Here is an 18231-nt window from a genome sequence, read left to right as displayed (position 1 = left end):
TCTGTTGTCCAGTTTCTCAGACATGAGAAGCTGCCATGCCTGAGCAGCTGAGCCTTTGTCTGGCCCTTCGTGTGACTCCTTCTGCGTCCAACACGAGTCACAGTAAGCGCTGAAGCTCGTGTCTGAAAGGGGCTCTGAACTGATGTGGGCGACAGTTCCCATCGAGGTCCAACATTACAGGACCAGCCTAATGCTTCTCTACGCGATGTCTCCGAAACTGCTACAGCTACCATGAAGATGGAGGTCAGACTAGTCTGTCTACGCATGTTTGGCTTCATTAGAGGTAAATCCACAACAAACAAACCCAGGAGCAGAAAAGTGCTTGAAGTAAGGAAGAGGGCAGGAAGTCTGGATGTTTTAGCCGGGAACTGCCATCAGCTTTTCACACTACACTTCATGCATCCCCCCCTCCCCTCCCCTAAGAGGCAGAGCCTAAGAGACAGGTGCAAAAAAAAAAAAAAAGGTGGGGGAACAGATCACGTGTGAAAGGGGCGGGGCTAGTCACCAGGGGCGGCGTGTGCTGCTTGAGCTCCTCCAGATGCTCTAATATATTCTTCTTAGTGATGATGCCCAACACAATCCTGAAACACACACCTGTTACTCAGCAGACTGCCCAAAACAACAACAACAACAACAGACAGACACAGAGAGAACACACAGCAGCAGTACACAATAAACACAACAAAAAATACAACTCAAAACTAACAAAACTAAACACGCAAATACAACTAAAGTTATAAATGAAGTCAAAGAGTAATGATAAAAGAATAACGGTTTAATTACTCATAATATGACTGATTCTTCTGTCAACAAATCCCATGAAGAGGGATTTTACACTCATCTGCCACTTTATTAGGTACACCTGTTAGACTGCTCGTGGCACTGCCATCCTGGATGTGCAGCAGACAGATGTGCAGCAACTGTGTGAACTTCTCATGTCAACATGGACGAAAATCTCGGTAATGTTTTAAACACCTTGTTGAAGCAGCTGTGAAGACAAACCTGGGTCACACCCAGTACTAGCCAGGTGTACCTAATAAAGTGTACAGTGTCTTTTGTAAGCTGTAAAAAAGATTACGTTACAGCAGAGTATCAGACAGGTGCATTAAATGACTTTAGGTTTATCCAACGCGAATGTAAGAATCATTAAGAACCAGCATTTATTAGCAGCTAATAATAATCCAACCAATGAACCTAATCCCTCTAATCTCTGTAGGATTGCTCAGTGTTTTATAAGTACTTGTTTTTCAATCATTGTGTAACGTTGTTCTTCTTCATACGTATAAAGGAGGCCTTGCTCCTTCCTTACTCTTACAGGAGTGAGTGTTCATATTAAACATTTTAAATTATGAGATAAGTGTGTGACTCTGAGCCACAAACTCAGCATTCGGACTGCTCTATGTGCTCAGTTCTTTCTGTGTTTTGCTCTGTATGACATCACTGTCTATCACTAAAACAGTCATCTCAGGAACTCTGAGCAAATCCCCTGCTGTTCAAACCTTCTGCTTAGGAGGGGCAGCCAATGAGAAGGAAGCTGGCTAAAGTAGCTGCCTATATTCAGGTGGATGAAGACCCAGTATCAGATAAATACAGATTATTCTGAACTATTAATCAAGCAAAGCTACTCTAGCAAATCCCAATAACAATAGAAGGAAAGATCGTAATAAATTTACATCTTTAAATCATCCTGAACCTCCTTCATGACTGACAGTTTAGGTCTTTTCATGAGATTTGTTGACAACAACAAAAATATGAAAAATAAAAAAAACCTAGTGTCATTATTTAAGAAAGAAATAAAAGGTTAATCCTAAAAAAGGTAAATGAAACAAACACTGCTGCACAGTTCCTCTCCAGTGATCATCACAGCAAATTAACGCGGTCTGTCTCGTAGTTTCAACATCGCACATCTGCAAAGACCCAAACAGACCGGATCTCCTGCAGGCGTCTCCACACGTGGACGAGACTTTACTTTTAAATTAGTTTCACTGAAGGTTTCTCGCGGAGGTAAAACCTTTAACGTTCCTCCTCAGATTCAGACCACACATCAGCTCCTCTTACTGTCTATACTCCCACTGCGTGACACCTGTTATGTGTTTGTGGTTAGTTTCCGTCAGCAGCTCAGCCTCTCCTGTAAAGGAGACCGTCACTGCTCACCGGGAGGATAAAAGGAGGTGCAGCACAGCGATTAGGCCAGGCCATGCAGATTACAGCATAAATCCAGGGATCCCAGAGCTCATGCAACACCAGACAGTGTGTGTGTGTGTGTGTGTGTGTGTGTGTGTGTGTGTGTTAAGCAATCACTACACCAGAAACAACGATGTGAGACGGATCCACCTTCAGCTCCTACAGCACCTCCTTCCTTCCGAGACACACTTACCCGTTGTGAGTAACCAGGCACTGGCGCAGACCCAGCTTCCTGAAAATGTCCACCACGATCTCCATGGGGGTGTGGTCAGTGACGGTGAAGGGGCTCATGTCCAGGATGGAGCGAAGCTTGAGGGGTCGAGGGCTGTCGGCAGGCAGCGTGGGTGCATGCTGGGTGAAGTACACCCTTGAGTTCAGCACGATGCCCTCCTGTTTGCGGCGTGCGTTCTCTGTAGAGATATGAAAAGCATTCACTTTACACCATCTTTAAACTCCAGAAGGTCACGGGGGGTTCAGGTGTTGTCTCTCCAGTCTTACCTATAGCGATTGTGATGTCTCTGCGCAGAGCGAAGCCCACTAGCCTCTGGGACTCCTTAGACACGATCACAGGGAAACCATTATAACTGGTTTCATTGATAATGCCCTGCAGCTCCTCCACAGTCAGGTCGTCCTGCGTGAGCACTGCCAACGGCGGGTCGTTGCGTCGGGGCCTCATCACCTCCCGGGCCAGCGTGGTGTGCGTGAACTCCTCCTTTGAATCCAGGAAGGGGTATCCGTTCAGTCGGATGTGGGCCTCGTAGATTCCCTCTCGACCGAATGCATCGCCCACCCATTTGCTGGTCATCACGGCGGCCATGAGGGGGACGATGTACTCCAGCCCGCCGGTCAGCTCGAACACGATGATGACGAGGGAGACAGTCATACGAGTCACTCCACCTACAGAGGGAGGAAGGCGTGACAGTAACACGCATTAAACTACGACTCCAACTAAACAAGTGTTTATTTCTATAACAGATGAGGCAAAGCTACACATCCCTGATCACATGTTACTCACAGTGAGTAACATGTTCTGACACAGCCAGTTATTGCAATAGCAGCAGGATATCTCATATATGCTCATCACCCGCCCCTCGGTGCTGAAACGTGAAGGCTTTGGCACAAACTGGTGGCAAAGCTTAACAATCCCATTAAGTGCTGACTCACCCAGGCACGCTGCAGCTCCCACCATAGCGTAGAGCCCTGGAGTGATGCAGTCAGCTCCGACTTCGCACCACTCTTTGAACAGGAACCAGTCGTGGTGATAATATGCAAGCTGCTCCATGGCAATGCCAACAATCCGCCCCGCGATCGCCCCGATGGCCATGCTGGGGATGAACAAACCCGACGGTACCTAACGATGAGAAAGGAACATGTTTCAGTGCTGATGAAGACTCGCAGGGCAAAACATCTGCTTCATTATTAAGGAAAAAAATCTCTCACCTTGAGTCCAAATGTGAATATAGTCATGATGATTTTAAAGATGAGCGCCAGGCACAGCTGCCACATGGCCGAGTAGACGCCGGGCCCCGCCGGCTGGTCATCAGAGAAGGCTTTGGTGCCGTTCATCTGGCTGCGGTACTGACAGAGCTGCGAAGACTCCAGCGGACCGCAGTCGGTGAACAGCTCCTTTATCAGCTCGCTGGTGTTCTTACGCGTGTAAGGGTTTGGGAAAGCAACCACCGCAGTGATGGCCGCCACCAGGATCACCTCCAACACCGGGTACCTGCCTACAGAGCGAGACAGAGGTTTGTGTGAAACGCCTCAAATGCAGATTAAACACTGTTGCTCTGCTTCATGGAAAGATGCTTTTATACATTTGATTTTAAGAAAAGAGGATTTTAAAATTCAGACACGGCACTGTGGACTCACTAAAATCATAAAAAGCACATGAGAGGAGAGTATCGACTGATAGAAACAGTCTTTATTCCATTTCACTTTTTTCCACCATTAAGCTCTCAGTAAAAGTTTTAAATAGTGAGGTCACCACGAGGTCACATCATACCGAAACGTGTCGACTTGCGCCGCCGGCACCAGGCGATGTTGGCTTTGATGAAGAAGGCGCCCCAGAGGCCCCCGAACACTCCCAGCAGGATGAACGGGAGGAGCTCAAACAGGTACCATGGCGTGTGGTACTCCACGTAGAACAGCACCAGGCGGCTGTTCCCAAACGGGTTAATGGAGCGAAGCACGAAGGCCGCCACCAGGGCCGCAAAGAATGAGCGCCACAACGTCTTTAGAGGGAAATAGTAGCTCACCTGAAGGAGCGAGGAGAGCATTGGTGGATTAATACTGTTGCTGTTACCATCACATTAAAACAACACCACATAGTAACTTGTTTAAGTGCTGATGCACCTCCTCTAAGCTGAAGAGGACTCCCCCGATTGGTGCTCCAAAAGCAACAGACACCCCGGCAGCTGACGCGGCAGAGAGAACCTGAGAGCACAAAACAAACACACCTCAGCACCAGCGCCGGGCTCGTTCACACAGGCACAAACTACTAAAAACACTCCTACGTATTAAACATTTATTACTCGTGCTACAGGGACCTGGACTTTTTTGCTTTTTTGCTCTCACCTCTCGTTTCTTGGCCTCGTTCTTGCTGTACTTGGGGAAGAGGTAGGAGAAGATGTTCCCACAGCAGCAGGCCACATGGACCAGGGGGCCCTCTTTCCCCAGGCTCAGGCCCGACGCCACAGCCAACACCAGAGTGATGGTTTTGATCATCAAGGTCCACTTGCCCAGATATCCCCGGATGATGAACCCACTCAGGATGGTCTTGATCTATGGCAGAGGCAGGAGTGAGGAAAGCGAGGTGCTCAGGATCAGACACGTAAACACATGAAAGTTAAAATGAAATAATGACATAAATTCACTGGGTTGTTAGTTGAGCTGCATCTCTGCTTTCAGGTCATTGTCTAACACGTGCCGCTTTTGTGTTTCCATGGCAACAAAGAGCCCCCCCCCCCCCCTTTTTTTTTCTTAGCAGTAAAATATTTCACATCTCCCAGCTGAATTAATCATTTTTAAGTGCTTCAGTACATTAAAAGATCCTGAAACCCATCAGACTCTTTCACAGAGTCACCGGGAGACAAATCGATCACCCAGCGAACAGTCGAACAACATTTCCTATTTAAGAGTTCAAGGATTTCCTTCATGCACATCGATGTATCACCAGAAGAGGTTAAAATGAAGAAAGTTTCAGCTGTACCAGGACTTACAAAAGCAATGTTTTCCTCACCTCTGGGATCCCTGAGCCGCAGGCGTACGGCGCAAACACCTTAACCAGACAAACTGCCAGGAAGGCGAAGGACAGAGCCCAGTAGATGTACATGAAATAGTTCATGATGTACGAGCCGGGGCCCTGCAGAGAGGGGCGGATGAAGAGGGAGGGAAAAGTTAAAGAGTGGAAGAAAAACGTCCAAACCTTCAATAAAAAATTAAAAAAAAACTCGTGTGGACGCCTGAGACTATGTCTGCCCTTATGTGTCAGTGTCACTGCAGTCAGCTCATGAGAAAAGGTGCAAAGCTTTTGCAAACTGTCTACTTTTTAATTGAAATTTTTTTTTTAGATGAATTTGAACAACAAGGGTTTTATTTTTGCATCGTTGCTTAGAAGCCGTAGCCTCTTGGTCTCACTGCAGTGACGAATACGTACTGCAGAAAATGTCTGGTTTTAAATCGACAGCATGCGCTCCCTTTCATGTGCCCGTGTTCCTCTACCTCAGCCTGCCCCAGTATTAGCTCAGCCCAGCTCTTCCACTGAGGACACTTGTCCCTCTCAGCGAAGGTGGTCTCATTGGACGTCCAGCAGCACTGCTCGTGGTTGAACCACAAGGCGCTCAGACACACGCCCTCCTTCAGGTCGTTCATCCAATCAGCAGCAATGTCAATCAGGCCAGCCAAAGCACCTGGCGGGAGGAGGGAACCAGGAAAGGAAAGGAAATAAAAGGGCAAAGAAGTGAAGGCAGGGACGAGTGGGAAAGGTGAAGAACAGAAAAACAGAGAGAGAGATGAGTTCCTAACTACACTACCAGGCTTACTACCTGACAAAGATGTTTTCAGGTGATTTAACAATAATTCTGAGAAACATCCTCACTGAATATGAACCTAAACGCACACTAGAAAACTCTGCAGCAAATCTTCACATTAGACGATCTTCAGCTCTCAATGCATAAATATTACAGCACAAAAATCAGTGTCTGACTTAAACAGCAAAGCTTCTTTCGGCTGCTCCTTTATTCACAAACCTTGCCACAGTGGAAAGATTCACATGTTTGATCTGACAGATGTTTAATGCCTGATACCTGGATATCCTGATACTGGGATCTGGGTCTCCTCCTGTTCTCTAACCAGTGACCTTTGGCATGTAAGGGGACTGTGTGGCTGACATTTTCATATCAGATGGATCTTTGTAAACATCACAGGCTCGCTGACCTTCACGTGAGTGAGTGCAGCCACATTTCTAGATTTCTACATATTATTACCATCATTTTATCCGCCTACTTCTCCCACAACCTGTCAGTTTTTTGGGGAGAGTGGGGAAAAGGCCTGTTGGTGTGATAAAGACAATGGAAAGTGGTATCTGTAAGTTTATCAGTAATAATTATCTCATTTCAAAAGGCTGTATTTTATGAAGTAATGGACATTTTAGGCCCTAAAACAGCTCAGTCACCCCAGTTTTAAATCTATATAATGTGATATCACAGTGCAGAGCTTCTTTTACACAAAGAGCCCAACAGGCATACTCATTTTACTCATTTCTCCCCTCTGTAGCCTGGACCTTTTCATAACTACTCCACTTTGACTAGCTCAGCTAGAAAAAGATTTTCTGTTATTTAGTGGCCATAAAACACACACGGCGAGGATTTCATGGCTCTGAGATGTGTCACGTGGGGCTCTGCAGGAAGAACAGTGTGCTTATAAGAGGTGGGTGAGCGAAAGCACAAGACAGTGAACAAGAGAAAGACTGAGTGTGAGCTGCCTGAGGCAAAGCATGTGAGAGTCACCGGCAGGGCAGATAAGAGCTGTGTGCACTTTAGTACCACATGTATGTTACCTGATGCCAAGCCAGTGAGCGTCACCACCAGCCAGCCGGACCAAGCATCGTACAGGCTCTTGGTGAACTCCCATGCAGACTCCTTTTTCTTACTATTGATCTGTATCAACACACACAAAAGACTCAATAACAAGCATCGATGGCTAAAAATAAAACTATTAGATCAACTTACAGTGAGAGTAATGCAAGTGAGGGAAAGGTTAACAATACCTCATCAGCCTTTTACAGCTGAGGGGTAAAAACAGTGACCTTCAGTGACAATACACCACCTCTACAGCCATGATTTCCACTGTTGCCTCAATATAACAGTCAGCTGAGGGGCGGAGAACACCGGGTATGCAAATAACATTCAGATTGTCCTGCAGCGTCTTGCAGTAAAACACTTGGATAAAAGTGTTGGCAGACCCGAAATGTGCTCATGACCAACTGAAGGGCCGTAAAATCTCCCACACACTTAGCCCATGAATGCTAGTGGTGGATAAGAAACTGATCTCTTAATTTATAATTTGGAAACTGTGGTCAAGTTTGTATAAATGAAAAACATTATAAGAAGGGATCATTTTTGTTGGAAAAGTGTTGTTTACCCTCTCTGTTAAGCCATCAGAGCAGTAGGTGCTGATCCTACCTGACATTTCTTTCTTTTATGTGACCCAAACAAACTTTTTCTACAACAGGAAGTGCATAACACAGTGGTGGGAAACGTATTTTTTTCTTTAAATTAAGTAGGGCTGTTTGTGGCCTGTGAAGAAAAATATTTTCTTTACAAAATATTAAAAGTATTTTTCTGTCTCTGGGTCAGCTTCGGTCTCTGTTCGAAGCTGAAAAGTGGCTGGTTTGTAGCTGGTTTGGCGTCGGGGTCCTCACCTTCCGGTGTCTCTCGCGGTCCTTGCACTTCTCACGGACCCAGTCGATGGTGTGAAAGTCATCGTAGGTCCCAACACCAGGGATGGGCTCCTCTAGGAAGTCCAGCAGGTGGGTGGAGCTGCTGGGAGCCCCGCCCCCGTTCGACATGGCGTAGTTAGATCCTGAAGAAAAAACAACAAGCACAAGTTCACGGTCCAATTTTTTAAAAGAAGACTATTGACATTTAAAACATATTTGAAAGAGTAAAAAACAAGAAATATGATTTTTTTCCCCACAATGTATGAAACCAGAAGGCTGTGTGAGCAGGCTTACAGTGTTACACCATACATCAGTCTGATGACTTTTCAAACGATACATTTTGGCAGTTTATACTTCTGATTCTTACACATAATCCTTGGAAAAAAAAGAAAGAGATCCATCACAGTGCTGCCTCGGCTGCATTAGAGTTACACCTCCTCCATAATCGAGCCCCATCACAAGCACCGCAGAGATCACTGCACGTCCATCACTGAGATCTAATGAGACTGCTGGAAACACTGCAGCCCATCACCTCATGTGGAACAAAACCCATAACTAATCATAACAGCTTACCTCTACAAACTAGATGTAACCATTAAAGGCCATTACATTTTAAATATATTTATGTATGTTTAGGTTTGCTTTGAGGGTAAAAGCCATTTTGAATTCTGCTTCACTGGTCCACAGGCTGCAGGACCATGTGACTCCCTTCAGGCCAAATAACCACTTCTATCTTGTAAGTAATGACTTGAACATGACTTGGATTATTATCAGGAAAAATTCATTAATGATAAGCGAAACAGCAGCAAACATTGTTAGCCGAATACTATATGAATACCCATATAGTATTCAGAGATGGGCTGATCCTCTCATTCTGTGCAATGACTTTGCTCATTATGCTGGGACGAGACGCCGGCAGTCACTGGTTAGGTCTGACCTGCTCTGGCAGGACGGACATGCTCAGTATGAACACAGAACAAAACATACTGAGTCATCTGCACACACAGACGCACACACATCAGGGCGAGTTGAGGGGCCGATTCTCTGCTTCTTATCTGAGAAGCATCACAGGCTTTACACGGCTGACATTTCTCTTTGCTGCCTGAGGCGGCGGCGTGATGAGAAATGATCTCTGATGTACAACAGCGACCTGTGGGAGACTTTAAAATCCCTCCACAACATCCGTATAATGCAGCAGGTTTCCTTAAGAGCGCCATTTAGTTTGTTTAACTTGGGACAAAGCCTGTTTGAGAAATCAGAGAAAAGTCCATCCTCTGACATTTAAAACTGTTATCAAATCGAGCCCGAGCCTCCTCCTTCAGATGACACAAGTATTCATCTGAAAACAAAGACTGAACTGTGCGCAACAATAAGATTAAATGACACAACAACAAGGCCTGCAAATCCAACAAGTATAGCTCATTTCTCCTGTGTGGGGACAGTCAACAATATGAGATTAATGAACAAATAAGAACATGGGTGTAATTACTGCGTGTGTTAAAACCAACACCACCAAAGCAGACAGTAAGATGGCTCACAAGCCCTACCTGACCCAGCTGATAATGACGGAGACAAAAGATACAATGTTTGTATTTTACTGTCTTTAACAGATGAGCAGCTAAACCAGGACATCTTCATAAACAAGGCTTTCAGATATTTTACTGGGACATCTAAGCAAAAAGGCTTTTTCAGATCTTCATGCTGAGCTCGTTTAATACTTTGGTGCTCTCTGAGCTTAGAGATGAACACGCGGAAATACAAGATAGTCATCTTCAGAAAGTTACTCACAGGAAGTAACAAGGCTGCATGTGAGTGCAATGACACTTTCTAATATTTAGACAACTTTAAAAGACTATTTTATAAACAAACCTCACAAGTTCTGAATAGGAAACTAGAGCAGGGTCAGCACACTGTGATGAACTACTAGTAGAGCTACACTCTACTAGTACTCTACTACTAGTAGCTCAGCTTTTGCACAGTCTTCTTTTTTTACTCAAGTCCAATAAAGAACAGAATGAGCTCCCTAGAATGCAGATTTTGGTCCTCACAAAGATAGCTAGACAGGAACACACACACACACACACACACACACACACACACACACACACACACACACACACACACACACACACACACACACACACACACACGAGCCAATTCCAAGAAGCCATACTTGTCAGTATTAATTAGATGCACAGTCACCCTGACTGAAATAAAAGCGCTGCAAACATGGAAGGATAAAAAAGAAATCCCTGCAGTTCCTCTTCTGGCCACTTGAGGCCATTTCCAAAAACGAGCCAATCATGCCATGACACCACTGTTTTTGCACACAGTCCCTGAGACAAAGAGTAAAACTAAACTAAATAACTGTGTCAGAAGTTTACAACACAAATTATAATTGTTTTATTTAAGTATTTAGTAAGATATGCAAATATAATATCAGATAAATTTACCTTCAATAAAAAGAAACAGCCTACAGTAGAAACAGCATTTCATTATATGGTACCCACACACAGAGAGAAGCATAAATACAGTATAAGTGCCAAACCAGTCAAAACATACAACGGGGTAACTCTCATGACCTTCAGTACAGGAAACACATCAATTCCAGGCACCACAACAAAACTCCTCTTTACATTTTTAATATCTTGAGAAACTAAGAATGAACGTGGCTTATCACACAAAGGTTTGTTCATCACTGTGACCTTAAGTGGTTGGGATCATTAAAACAGATCATGAAACACATCCTCATGTTGTCCTCTGCATTCCTACACAGCCACATCATTAACTACTACTGCAGTGGGGTAACGTCAAAATCTTTCTGAGACATTAGTCCAGAGTAAAGCCCGATTCCCACAGACCTGAACGGGGCCGTAACAGAGATTCTGAAAGAGCTGCTTATTAGCTCATGTCGCTCCCTTTGAGGTTTGACAGGATGTAGGAGGAGAAGAAGCAGGGATGAAATGCTCCTGATTAGACGCTGCCTATCCTGTCCAGTGAACAGTAAGGAGTAGTGACTGTGTAAGACACTACTGCAGCTGCTGTGGAGTCAGCAGCAATAAGGAGAAGCATTACAGAGATTGTATCCGTCTCCATTTTGATTTCAGAGTGACGGTTACAGATGGATTGGCTGAGTGATGGGGCGATGACTCAGTTCACAACACAAGCCTCATATGTTTGCTTTGGACAGGTCAATAAACTAGGTGCACCTGTAAGGGCTCAACAAATAACAAAGGTAGAAATAAACCTTCTGTTTATGTATCGAGTTTCCTTTGACTAATCAAGGTTACATCTGCATAGTAACTACAAAAGAGTGACAAAAATCCTTCTATAATTTCGGTGGTTTTAGTTTATTGAGAACAAATTTCAATTACTTACTTTGTTGCGACACCACAAGTTGGACATCCTGTTGCTATAACAACCTCTGCTGACAGAGCTCTGTGCTGTTTAGCTGACATTAAATATATCAAGACAAATTTAAAACTCAGATTCGTAAAGGATCAAGCTCTGGAAAAAGGCCTTTAGAGTTTGCAGTTTTTATTTAATGAAATGAAATGATGTCAGTTTAAGTATAATCCTAAGTTTATCTTCACCTGCCTCTTGCATCCTCAGTTGTATGTGTGGCAGAGAGGAAAACACACAGTGCATCACCAATGGACTGGCCAGAGACCGGACTGATCAGACAGCCAGCTTCATATATGTTTGATTATGAGGCAGTCAGTTTCAGGCGAACAGTCGTCACGCAGCCACATGCTAACAAGTGGTTAGCATGGAAGCTCCTCACCGTGATTGAAGATGCCATTTTGCCAGGGTAAATCAGAGGGAGACCACCTCAAAAATGAAACGATACCCTACTTAGACACTTGTATCACCCTCACGCAGCTGACGCATGGACTTTTCAAAGAAGCTTACAAAGAAAAAGGCGCTAAAGCTATCCAGGGCTCACAGGCGGCCAGCAGCCTCGGTATGAGCAACGTATCAAAATCGTTACAAGGATGACTGAAAAGGATTTTTAAAAAGTTGATGGCTTGTAAATACTGAACTGAAGCCTGACTCACTGTAAAAAACAAAACAAAACAGAATTTTGTCACAAAAAATAATTTTCTCAGAATCCTTTAGCCCTGATGTTACCCCTTAATTGAAAAAGTTATTATCCAAAATTATTATCCTGGCATCTCTGTAGATGATTCACAGCCTGACTCATGAGAGGAGTAGAAAAAAAACAGCCTGATTGAACAGGAAATAAAAAGACTCCAACACACAGCTGACAACTGGTTAATAAATGCTAACCACGAACACGACCACAAACAGTTTGGTTAGAGAAATGTCCAACATTAGAACAGGTTCATCATACCACAGCTAATGTGACCCAATTTATTTGTGTGTTGAACTCTTTTTCATGACAACGTGAAGAGCAGCACATATTACACAGAATCTAATCATTTCACTTCTCATTTTCATAAGCGAGAATCGAGTACACAGCACATCTAAATAGTCAAATCAGAAGTAAAGGGACTTCTATGTCACTTCCTGGACTCTAGTATCTTACCGTGAGAGTCATCTAGCAAAGTGCTCATGGATGTGGTTAAAAATGTTTCATCACATCCTTAAATTGTGCCTAACTGCATTTCAATGTAGTCATCTAAGTCACAACCCTAACCCTCCATGCAGAAGTGGCAGCCACAGAAGCCCATAGTTGGCTCCATTTATCTTGGAGCTCATGGTTTTGCAGGTTACTACAGCACATGGACATAACCAACACCATAAATGCTGACTACACTGGCCTCCATGTTTACGTCAGTGCACCATGTGTTGCTATTGCTCTTTTGCAGATGTGCCAGCCCATCCTTGAACCTGACAAAGGCCAGATTTATAGAAAAACAAAAGAGAAAAGTGAATGCTTTACGAAAGAGACGAACTGCCTTTAATATTTTCTGCTGTCGACTGGTTTGTTGACCACAGCAGTATCTGCCTATGAATACGACGGAGGATGAAGACACGACTGCTGCTCTACACTGCAGAACCAACGTGGCTCAATTAAGAAGGGAAACGTTTCAAAACAACAGATTTCACTGATGGAATAAACCAGACGAGCCCCTCCTGATGATGCTGCGCTTTCAGGCACTCATTAGTCCCACTGCAGGTGTGGATGGTGACGCCACGGAAACCAGAGGGGATTGTATGTGCGCACATTTCCAGCATCGTGCTTGGATGGTTCAGCAGACATGCAGACAATACACATGCATATTAAAAAAGAAAAGAAAAAGAAGGCTTCAGCTATGTTCCCCTGTGCATTGGCACCGCGACGCTGCGGTTCTGCATTGGAGGAAGAACGCCACGTCAGTGTGCACGGAGTCTTGCTGACAGTGGAGAACACACTTCTCTAAATGAACAGACAGCCTTCCTGTAAAACCATCACCAATGAAATGAGAAGTGACTAGAGGTTTCATGCTTCACTCCAACAACCACAGCTGTATTAATCTTCATTAGATCTACTCTACTACTGTTGAGTAATTCAAAGAAGGGTTTAGAGGCAGCTGGGTCATCAGGGTTAGACTTCTCAGCCATCATGTGATCATAAATGATCCCATTAGAGCCCGAGGACAGACAGCAGCGTGCTGTCCACACTGCTGGAGTCTCTGGAGTACCATGAACCAGGCGGACAGAAAAATGGATCAAAGTCCAAAAGGTTGTGCTGCTCACCAAGCTGAGACAAGGCCACAGTGTTTCAGGTCAACGACCACAAGACGATCGACTTACTATAAGTTTGTTTTGCAGTGCCTGTACTCTGCGCACTGCACCGTGTCCACTTTCACCTTTAATTCAAACTTTTCAGCAGTACAGCTAGTGTGCTTTTGACCGTAAAATTGCTAGAAATTCCAGAGTAACAACATTAAACTGATGAAAACAGAAGACATTTGCCGACTGAAGCGTGAATGCTGGGAGTAGGGGTTGCCTACTAAGCTTAAGTGTTTTGTCCCTGCTCGCTCACCATAAAAAAAATCTAACAAGGCCAAAAGGAACCAACTCCTGACTCCCTGAACGCCACAGAGGAAAGATAAAGATTAGAGCAGAGAACATGTCAAAAAAAAAAAAAATGATAGCCTGGCTGATTGATGCGAGTTGACATCCTGTATCTTGCCAACAGGTGTCCTCACACTCACTGCAGGAAAGACTGTGAGAGGTGCAAAGACGCACAGCAGCGCAGATGTACAAACATCCAGCTTACATGTGCACAACCAGCAGTTTCTGCAGAACGTCTGTGCACAAATTAAAATGGATGCCCGTGATGTTCTCAGGCCCGAGCTCGAGTCTTCACACCAAATCCACCCTGTGTTTATCTCATTATCTTTGGCTGACGTGCACACACTGCTGGTTAATCATCAGCAGGAGAGGCCAGAGCAGGAATGTGCCGGCTAGGTAGCTTGTTGACTGTGGAAATGGCAGCTTGTGGTCCATAAAGCAGAGGAGGCAGTCGTTTGCTCCACCTGCCATATGGATACATGCACTCAAGTGTACAAGCAGAAGGAGGTCGACCTATGTTATCGCAGCAGCGTTATAAAAGGAGGGAATCAAGAGGGAGGGGGGGAGAGAGGGAGACGTGTCGTTACCTCTTCTAGGGATCTCCTGCAGGGGGATGGTGTCACCTCCCCCGTCGTAAGGCAAATAGGGATCGGCCGCCGCGTCCTCCTCCTCCATGTTGACAGTCTAGATGAGGCTAAACTAAACCGTGCTCAGTTTCATTACGCTATGCTCGCTGCGTGTGCCATTCGCTGCTCCCGCTGCCATGTTTACCAGAGGAGGACAAATGGGGCTGTGTGAGAGAGAGAGCGCGCGTGTCTGTTTGAGCGGAAAAACGTGCCTGTGTGTGTTAGAGAGCGCGCACAGTCCTCCCTCCCTTCCTTTTCCTCCTCGCTCGCTCCTCACTGCAGCAGCTGACTGCTAGAGTTGATGATGTCATCATACACAGGGAAAGACGATCACAGGCCGGTCGGCCCTACCCGCTTTAGTTGCTAAGGGAGATCAGTGAGCCGTGCCTCTTACGGAAGAAACCATAGTGTCGGGTCACAGGGGTGTGCGTGTGTTTTACAAGCGGTGGAGTTGGTGAGCTCCAAAATGGAAAATTCCACTCTAAGCACTGCAGTAAGGAGGATAAAAGAAAGTTTTTACAGAGCCGTATGGAGTGAAACACATACACCATGCTTTAAAAAAGACAAAATAGCTAACTAGCAACAAATTTGACCAGAGATTTACGATTAATTAATTTTTCTGAGCCTAAATGTCCAACTGTGAATGTTTCTTGCTTTTCTTTGTATCATATTGTAGTTAATTAAATTAATTAATGATAAAAAAAAATAAAGTCGGACTAATATTAATTTTTTTAATAGTTTATGGCAGAGATGGGCAGTAACACGTTACTTGTAACAAAAAACAAATAAATTGTGGCCACAAAATACTACTTCGTGCCCTCGAAATAGTGTAACGTGCGTACGAAATGCTAATTTGCGTGCACGAATTGGGTATAACGTGGCAACGAATTACGTATTTGTGGCAACGAAATAGATGACGTGCGCACATCACAGTTGCGTAGAACCATAGGCATAAGAGTAGGCTAAACCTATACACCATGGACAGAGACGGTATGATTGAGTTTTATTTTAGGCTGGGAATGAGCTACAAATGCATTTTGAAAAGCCTGCAATGCAAGGAACCATTATTACGGAGAGACATTTAAACAGGATGTTGAGAGCCACGTTGCTTTACAGACGTAATTGCTACCTAAATAATAGATTTTATTGTCAACCAACTGCAAGGGCCTGGGAAGGATCGCGGTTATCGGTCAAGTGTTTCGTGCCCACAAATTAGCATTTCGTGCGCACGTTATACCTGTTTCGTGCCCTCGAAATAGTATTTCGTGGCCAGGCGGGGAATCGAACCCTCAGCAGCGAGGACAAAACCTTCAGTGCCATCGAAATAGTATTTCGTGGGCACGTTATACCCATTTCGTGCCCACGAAGTAGTATTTTGTGGCCACAGTTTATTTATTTTTTGGACCATGTCATCAGAGGGGCTGATGTTGTTAAACAAATTTCTTCCAGTCAGAGAATGTTGCATATAATTAATTTTTTGCTTGATGCATAAAGTTAAAAGGTTAAAACAAATAAAACAAGTTTTAAAAAGAGACCTTTCCATTTGATTACATTTTGTATGATGGATTATGCAGAAAAGTAGAATTGGGCTGAAAGATCTATCGCTTTATCACCTATTCAGGTTGTAAATCGTGTTTTTAAAAAGTAACTAAGTAATTAATTACTTTTGAAAATAAGTAATCAGTAAAGTAACGGGATTACTTTTTCCCGTTCCTGTTTAAGACTGATGTGCGTTATTTCAGGAAAATCAAATCCCCATTAGATCTGCCTAGTCTCCGCAGGGAGGACTAAAACGGCCAAAAAACCCACATAATGACCATATATGTAACAGTATAGAGGTCAAGGGATGACATGCAAATGGCCAGGTGGGGAATTGAACCCTCAGCAGCGAGGACAAAACCTTCAGTGCAAAGCTCCTTCAAATCCCAAAGGCAAACAAGCACTGTGACACATTAAACAGTGGACGTAAACAAAGACAGAAAAGTAAATGCTAGCAACGTTTTTGAAGGCTAGTGAAATTGAGCTAGTTAGCGTATATCTGCTGCCTTGTGACCAGCAGTAGAGCTATGGTTACACCAATGTAAAACACATTAGCACAGGAAGGATGTAGGATGTGGGTTAGACTGTTCTCAGTAAACATTCATGTTTAGCCAAGAGTTGAGCTCACCCAGAGCACAAGGTTAGTCATTAATATGTTGCTGTTTAGTTTGAGTCACTAACATCCACGTTGAAATCTTACTCCACAACAGACTGATTCATTTCTGAAGTGCATCAATATTTGCTGTCCGTGACACTGTGAAGTTGTAAAACCTCACTTGAAGACGCACTACACATGAAGAATTCCAATAAAAGCCAATAAAAAGCATTTTGAAAAGCCTAGAGCCTCAGCCAGCACAGTACACCTCTACTTACATCCTAAAATGATAAAGAAAACTTTCCACACCAGTTTTTATCTGAAATCTCTGTCAGTCCATGGATGGAAAGAAAGAAAGCAGAATGTAGTAGTTGGGCACTGATGTGTTGTCTTGCCTTTAGCATCCAAAAAGAAAATGAAACATTTATGAGGGTTGCAAAAGAAACTGAATCCCGAATAAAAACTAAAAACAAAGTTTCAACCACGTCAGAACAGCAGACACAGACCAAAACAAACAAAAACAAAAATCACCCGAGATATTATCTGGACATCCCAGAACTTAGGCACTATGACTCAACATTACTGGTTAAACATCTCCAAAATAACTGAAAACAATGTCACGGGTAAAATCCAAAAAGAATCAGTCCCTATGTTTCAAAGATGTTTTGTAAACTCGGTGTAATCACGTGTTATTATATGAAACAAAAACCAGACTCAGTTCCCTCTTTTGTGGTTTCAGGCTTAACATGTGTTATTCTAGGATTTCACAAATTGAAATCCTTTTACCCTTACCTTTTGTCACGCCGCGTTATCGCTGCTCAGCAGTGGCACAGGTGATATCAGCCATAGTTTGTCACCTCCCTCCTTTAAAAAAAGCCCTCGTCAGCACTTCAAAGCAGCAAAACCACAACAGGTCTCTCAGGTTTCCATAAAATGTGTTCCAGTAAAAGTCCAGTGCAACAAGTCTCACTCCAACACTCCATGGGACTACCGAGTGATCCGGCTCCTTGGTCACACTGCAGTCTAAGCTCAGAGGAGGGCTTTACGGGGCTTTCTATGAACCCACCCCTCACGTAAAAATAGCACAGAGAAGCAGACACGGGCAGCACACCAACTTCAAGGAAAGGCATTCATCCAGAGATTTCCTTCGCTCACACCAAGACTGGTTCATGGGAATGCTGTTCCACGTCTATCACACACAAAGCATGAATGACGAGTCAGGTAGGTGGAGCTCAGGCCTGTAGTAATGTGCTGCATTACAATATGGTCCAAAATATCAATGTGGAAAGGAAGCCAGTCATTAGCTGTTAATTACTGTTAGTTAT

The 18231-nt window shown here is 44.1% G+C and overlaps 1 protein-coding gene across 8 annotated transcripts in view; it reads right to left on the bottom strand.

The window, feature by feature from the left end:
- clcn3 (Cl-/H+ antiporter 3) overlaps nucleotides 1-18231 on the bottom strand; it is a 40494-nt gene that overhangs the window by 6839 nt on the left and 15424 nt on the right. For 4 of the 8 annotated variants that reach the window (XM_085397960.1, XM_085397986.1, XM_085398000.1 and 1 more), the window contains 12 exons: nucleotides 8105-8265; nucleotides 7241-7340; nucleotides 5905-6092; nucleotides 5423-5545; nucleotides 4759-4965; nucleotides 4537-4617; nucleotides 4187-4439; nucleotides 3625-3911; nucleotides 3349-3535; nucleotides 2683-3081; nucleotides 2378-2594; nucleotides 506-581 (listed from right to left, as the gene is read on the bottom strand). In XM_085397960.1, coding sequence (XP_085254086.1) covers nucleotides 506-581; nucleotides 2378-2594; nucleotides 2683-3081; nucleotides 3349-3535; nucleotides 3625-3911; nucleotides 4187-4439; nucleotides 4537-4617; nucleotides 4759-4965; nucleotides 5423-5545; nucleotides 5905-6092; nucleotides 7241-7340; nucleotides 8105-8265 — 2279 coding nt within the window. Of the gene's footprint in view, nucleotides 1-505; nucleotides 582-2377; nucleotides 2595-2682; nucleotides 3082-3348; nucleotides 3536-3624; nucleotides 3912-4186; nucleotides 4440-4536; nucleotides 4618-4758; nucleotides 4966-5422; nucleotides 5546-5904; nucleotides 6093-7240; nucleotides 7341-8104; nucleotides 8266-14733; nucleotides 15138-17698; nucleotides 18038-18231 lie in introns of those variants that run through there. The other 4 variants (XM_085397993.1, XM_085397971.1, XM_085398006.1 and 1 more) reach the window with 4 other exon arrangements.

The sequence above is a fragment of the Rhamphochromis longiceps genome, linkage group LG3 (assembly GCF_057381845.1).
Source record: "Rhamphochromis longiceps isolate RC_006_pf linkage group LG3, R_longiceps_female_GT1.1, whole genome shotgun sequence".
In the NCBI taxonomy this organism is placed as follows: domain Eukaryota; kingdom Metazoa; phylum Chordata; class Actinopteri; order Cichliformes; family Cichlidae; genus Rhamphochromis; species Rhamphochromis longiceps.
This window is presented reverse-complemented; position numbering and strand designations above follow the sequence as displayed.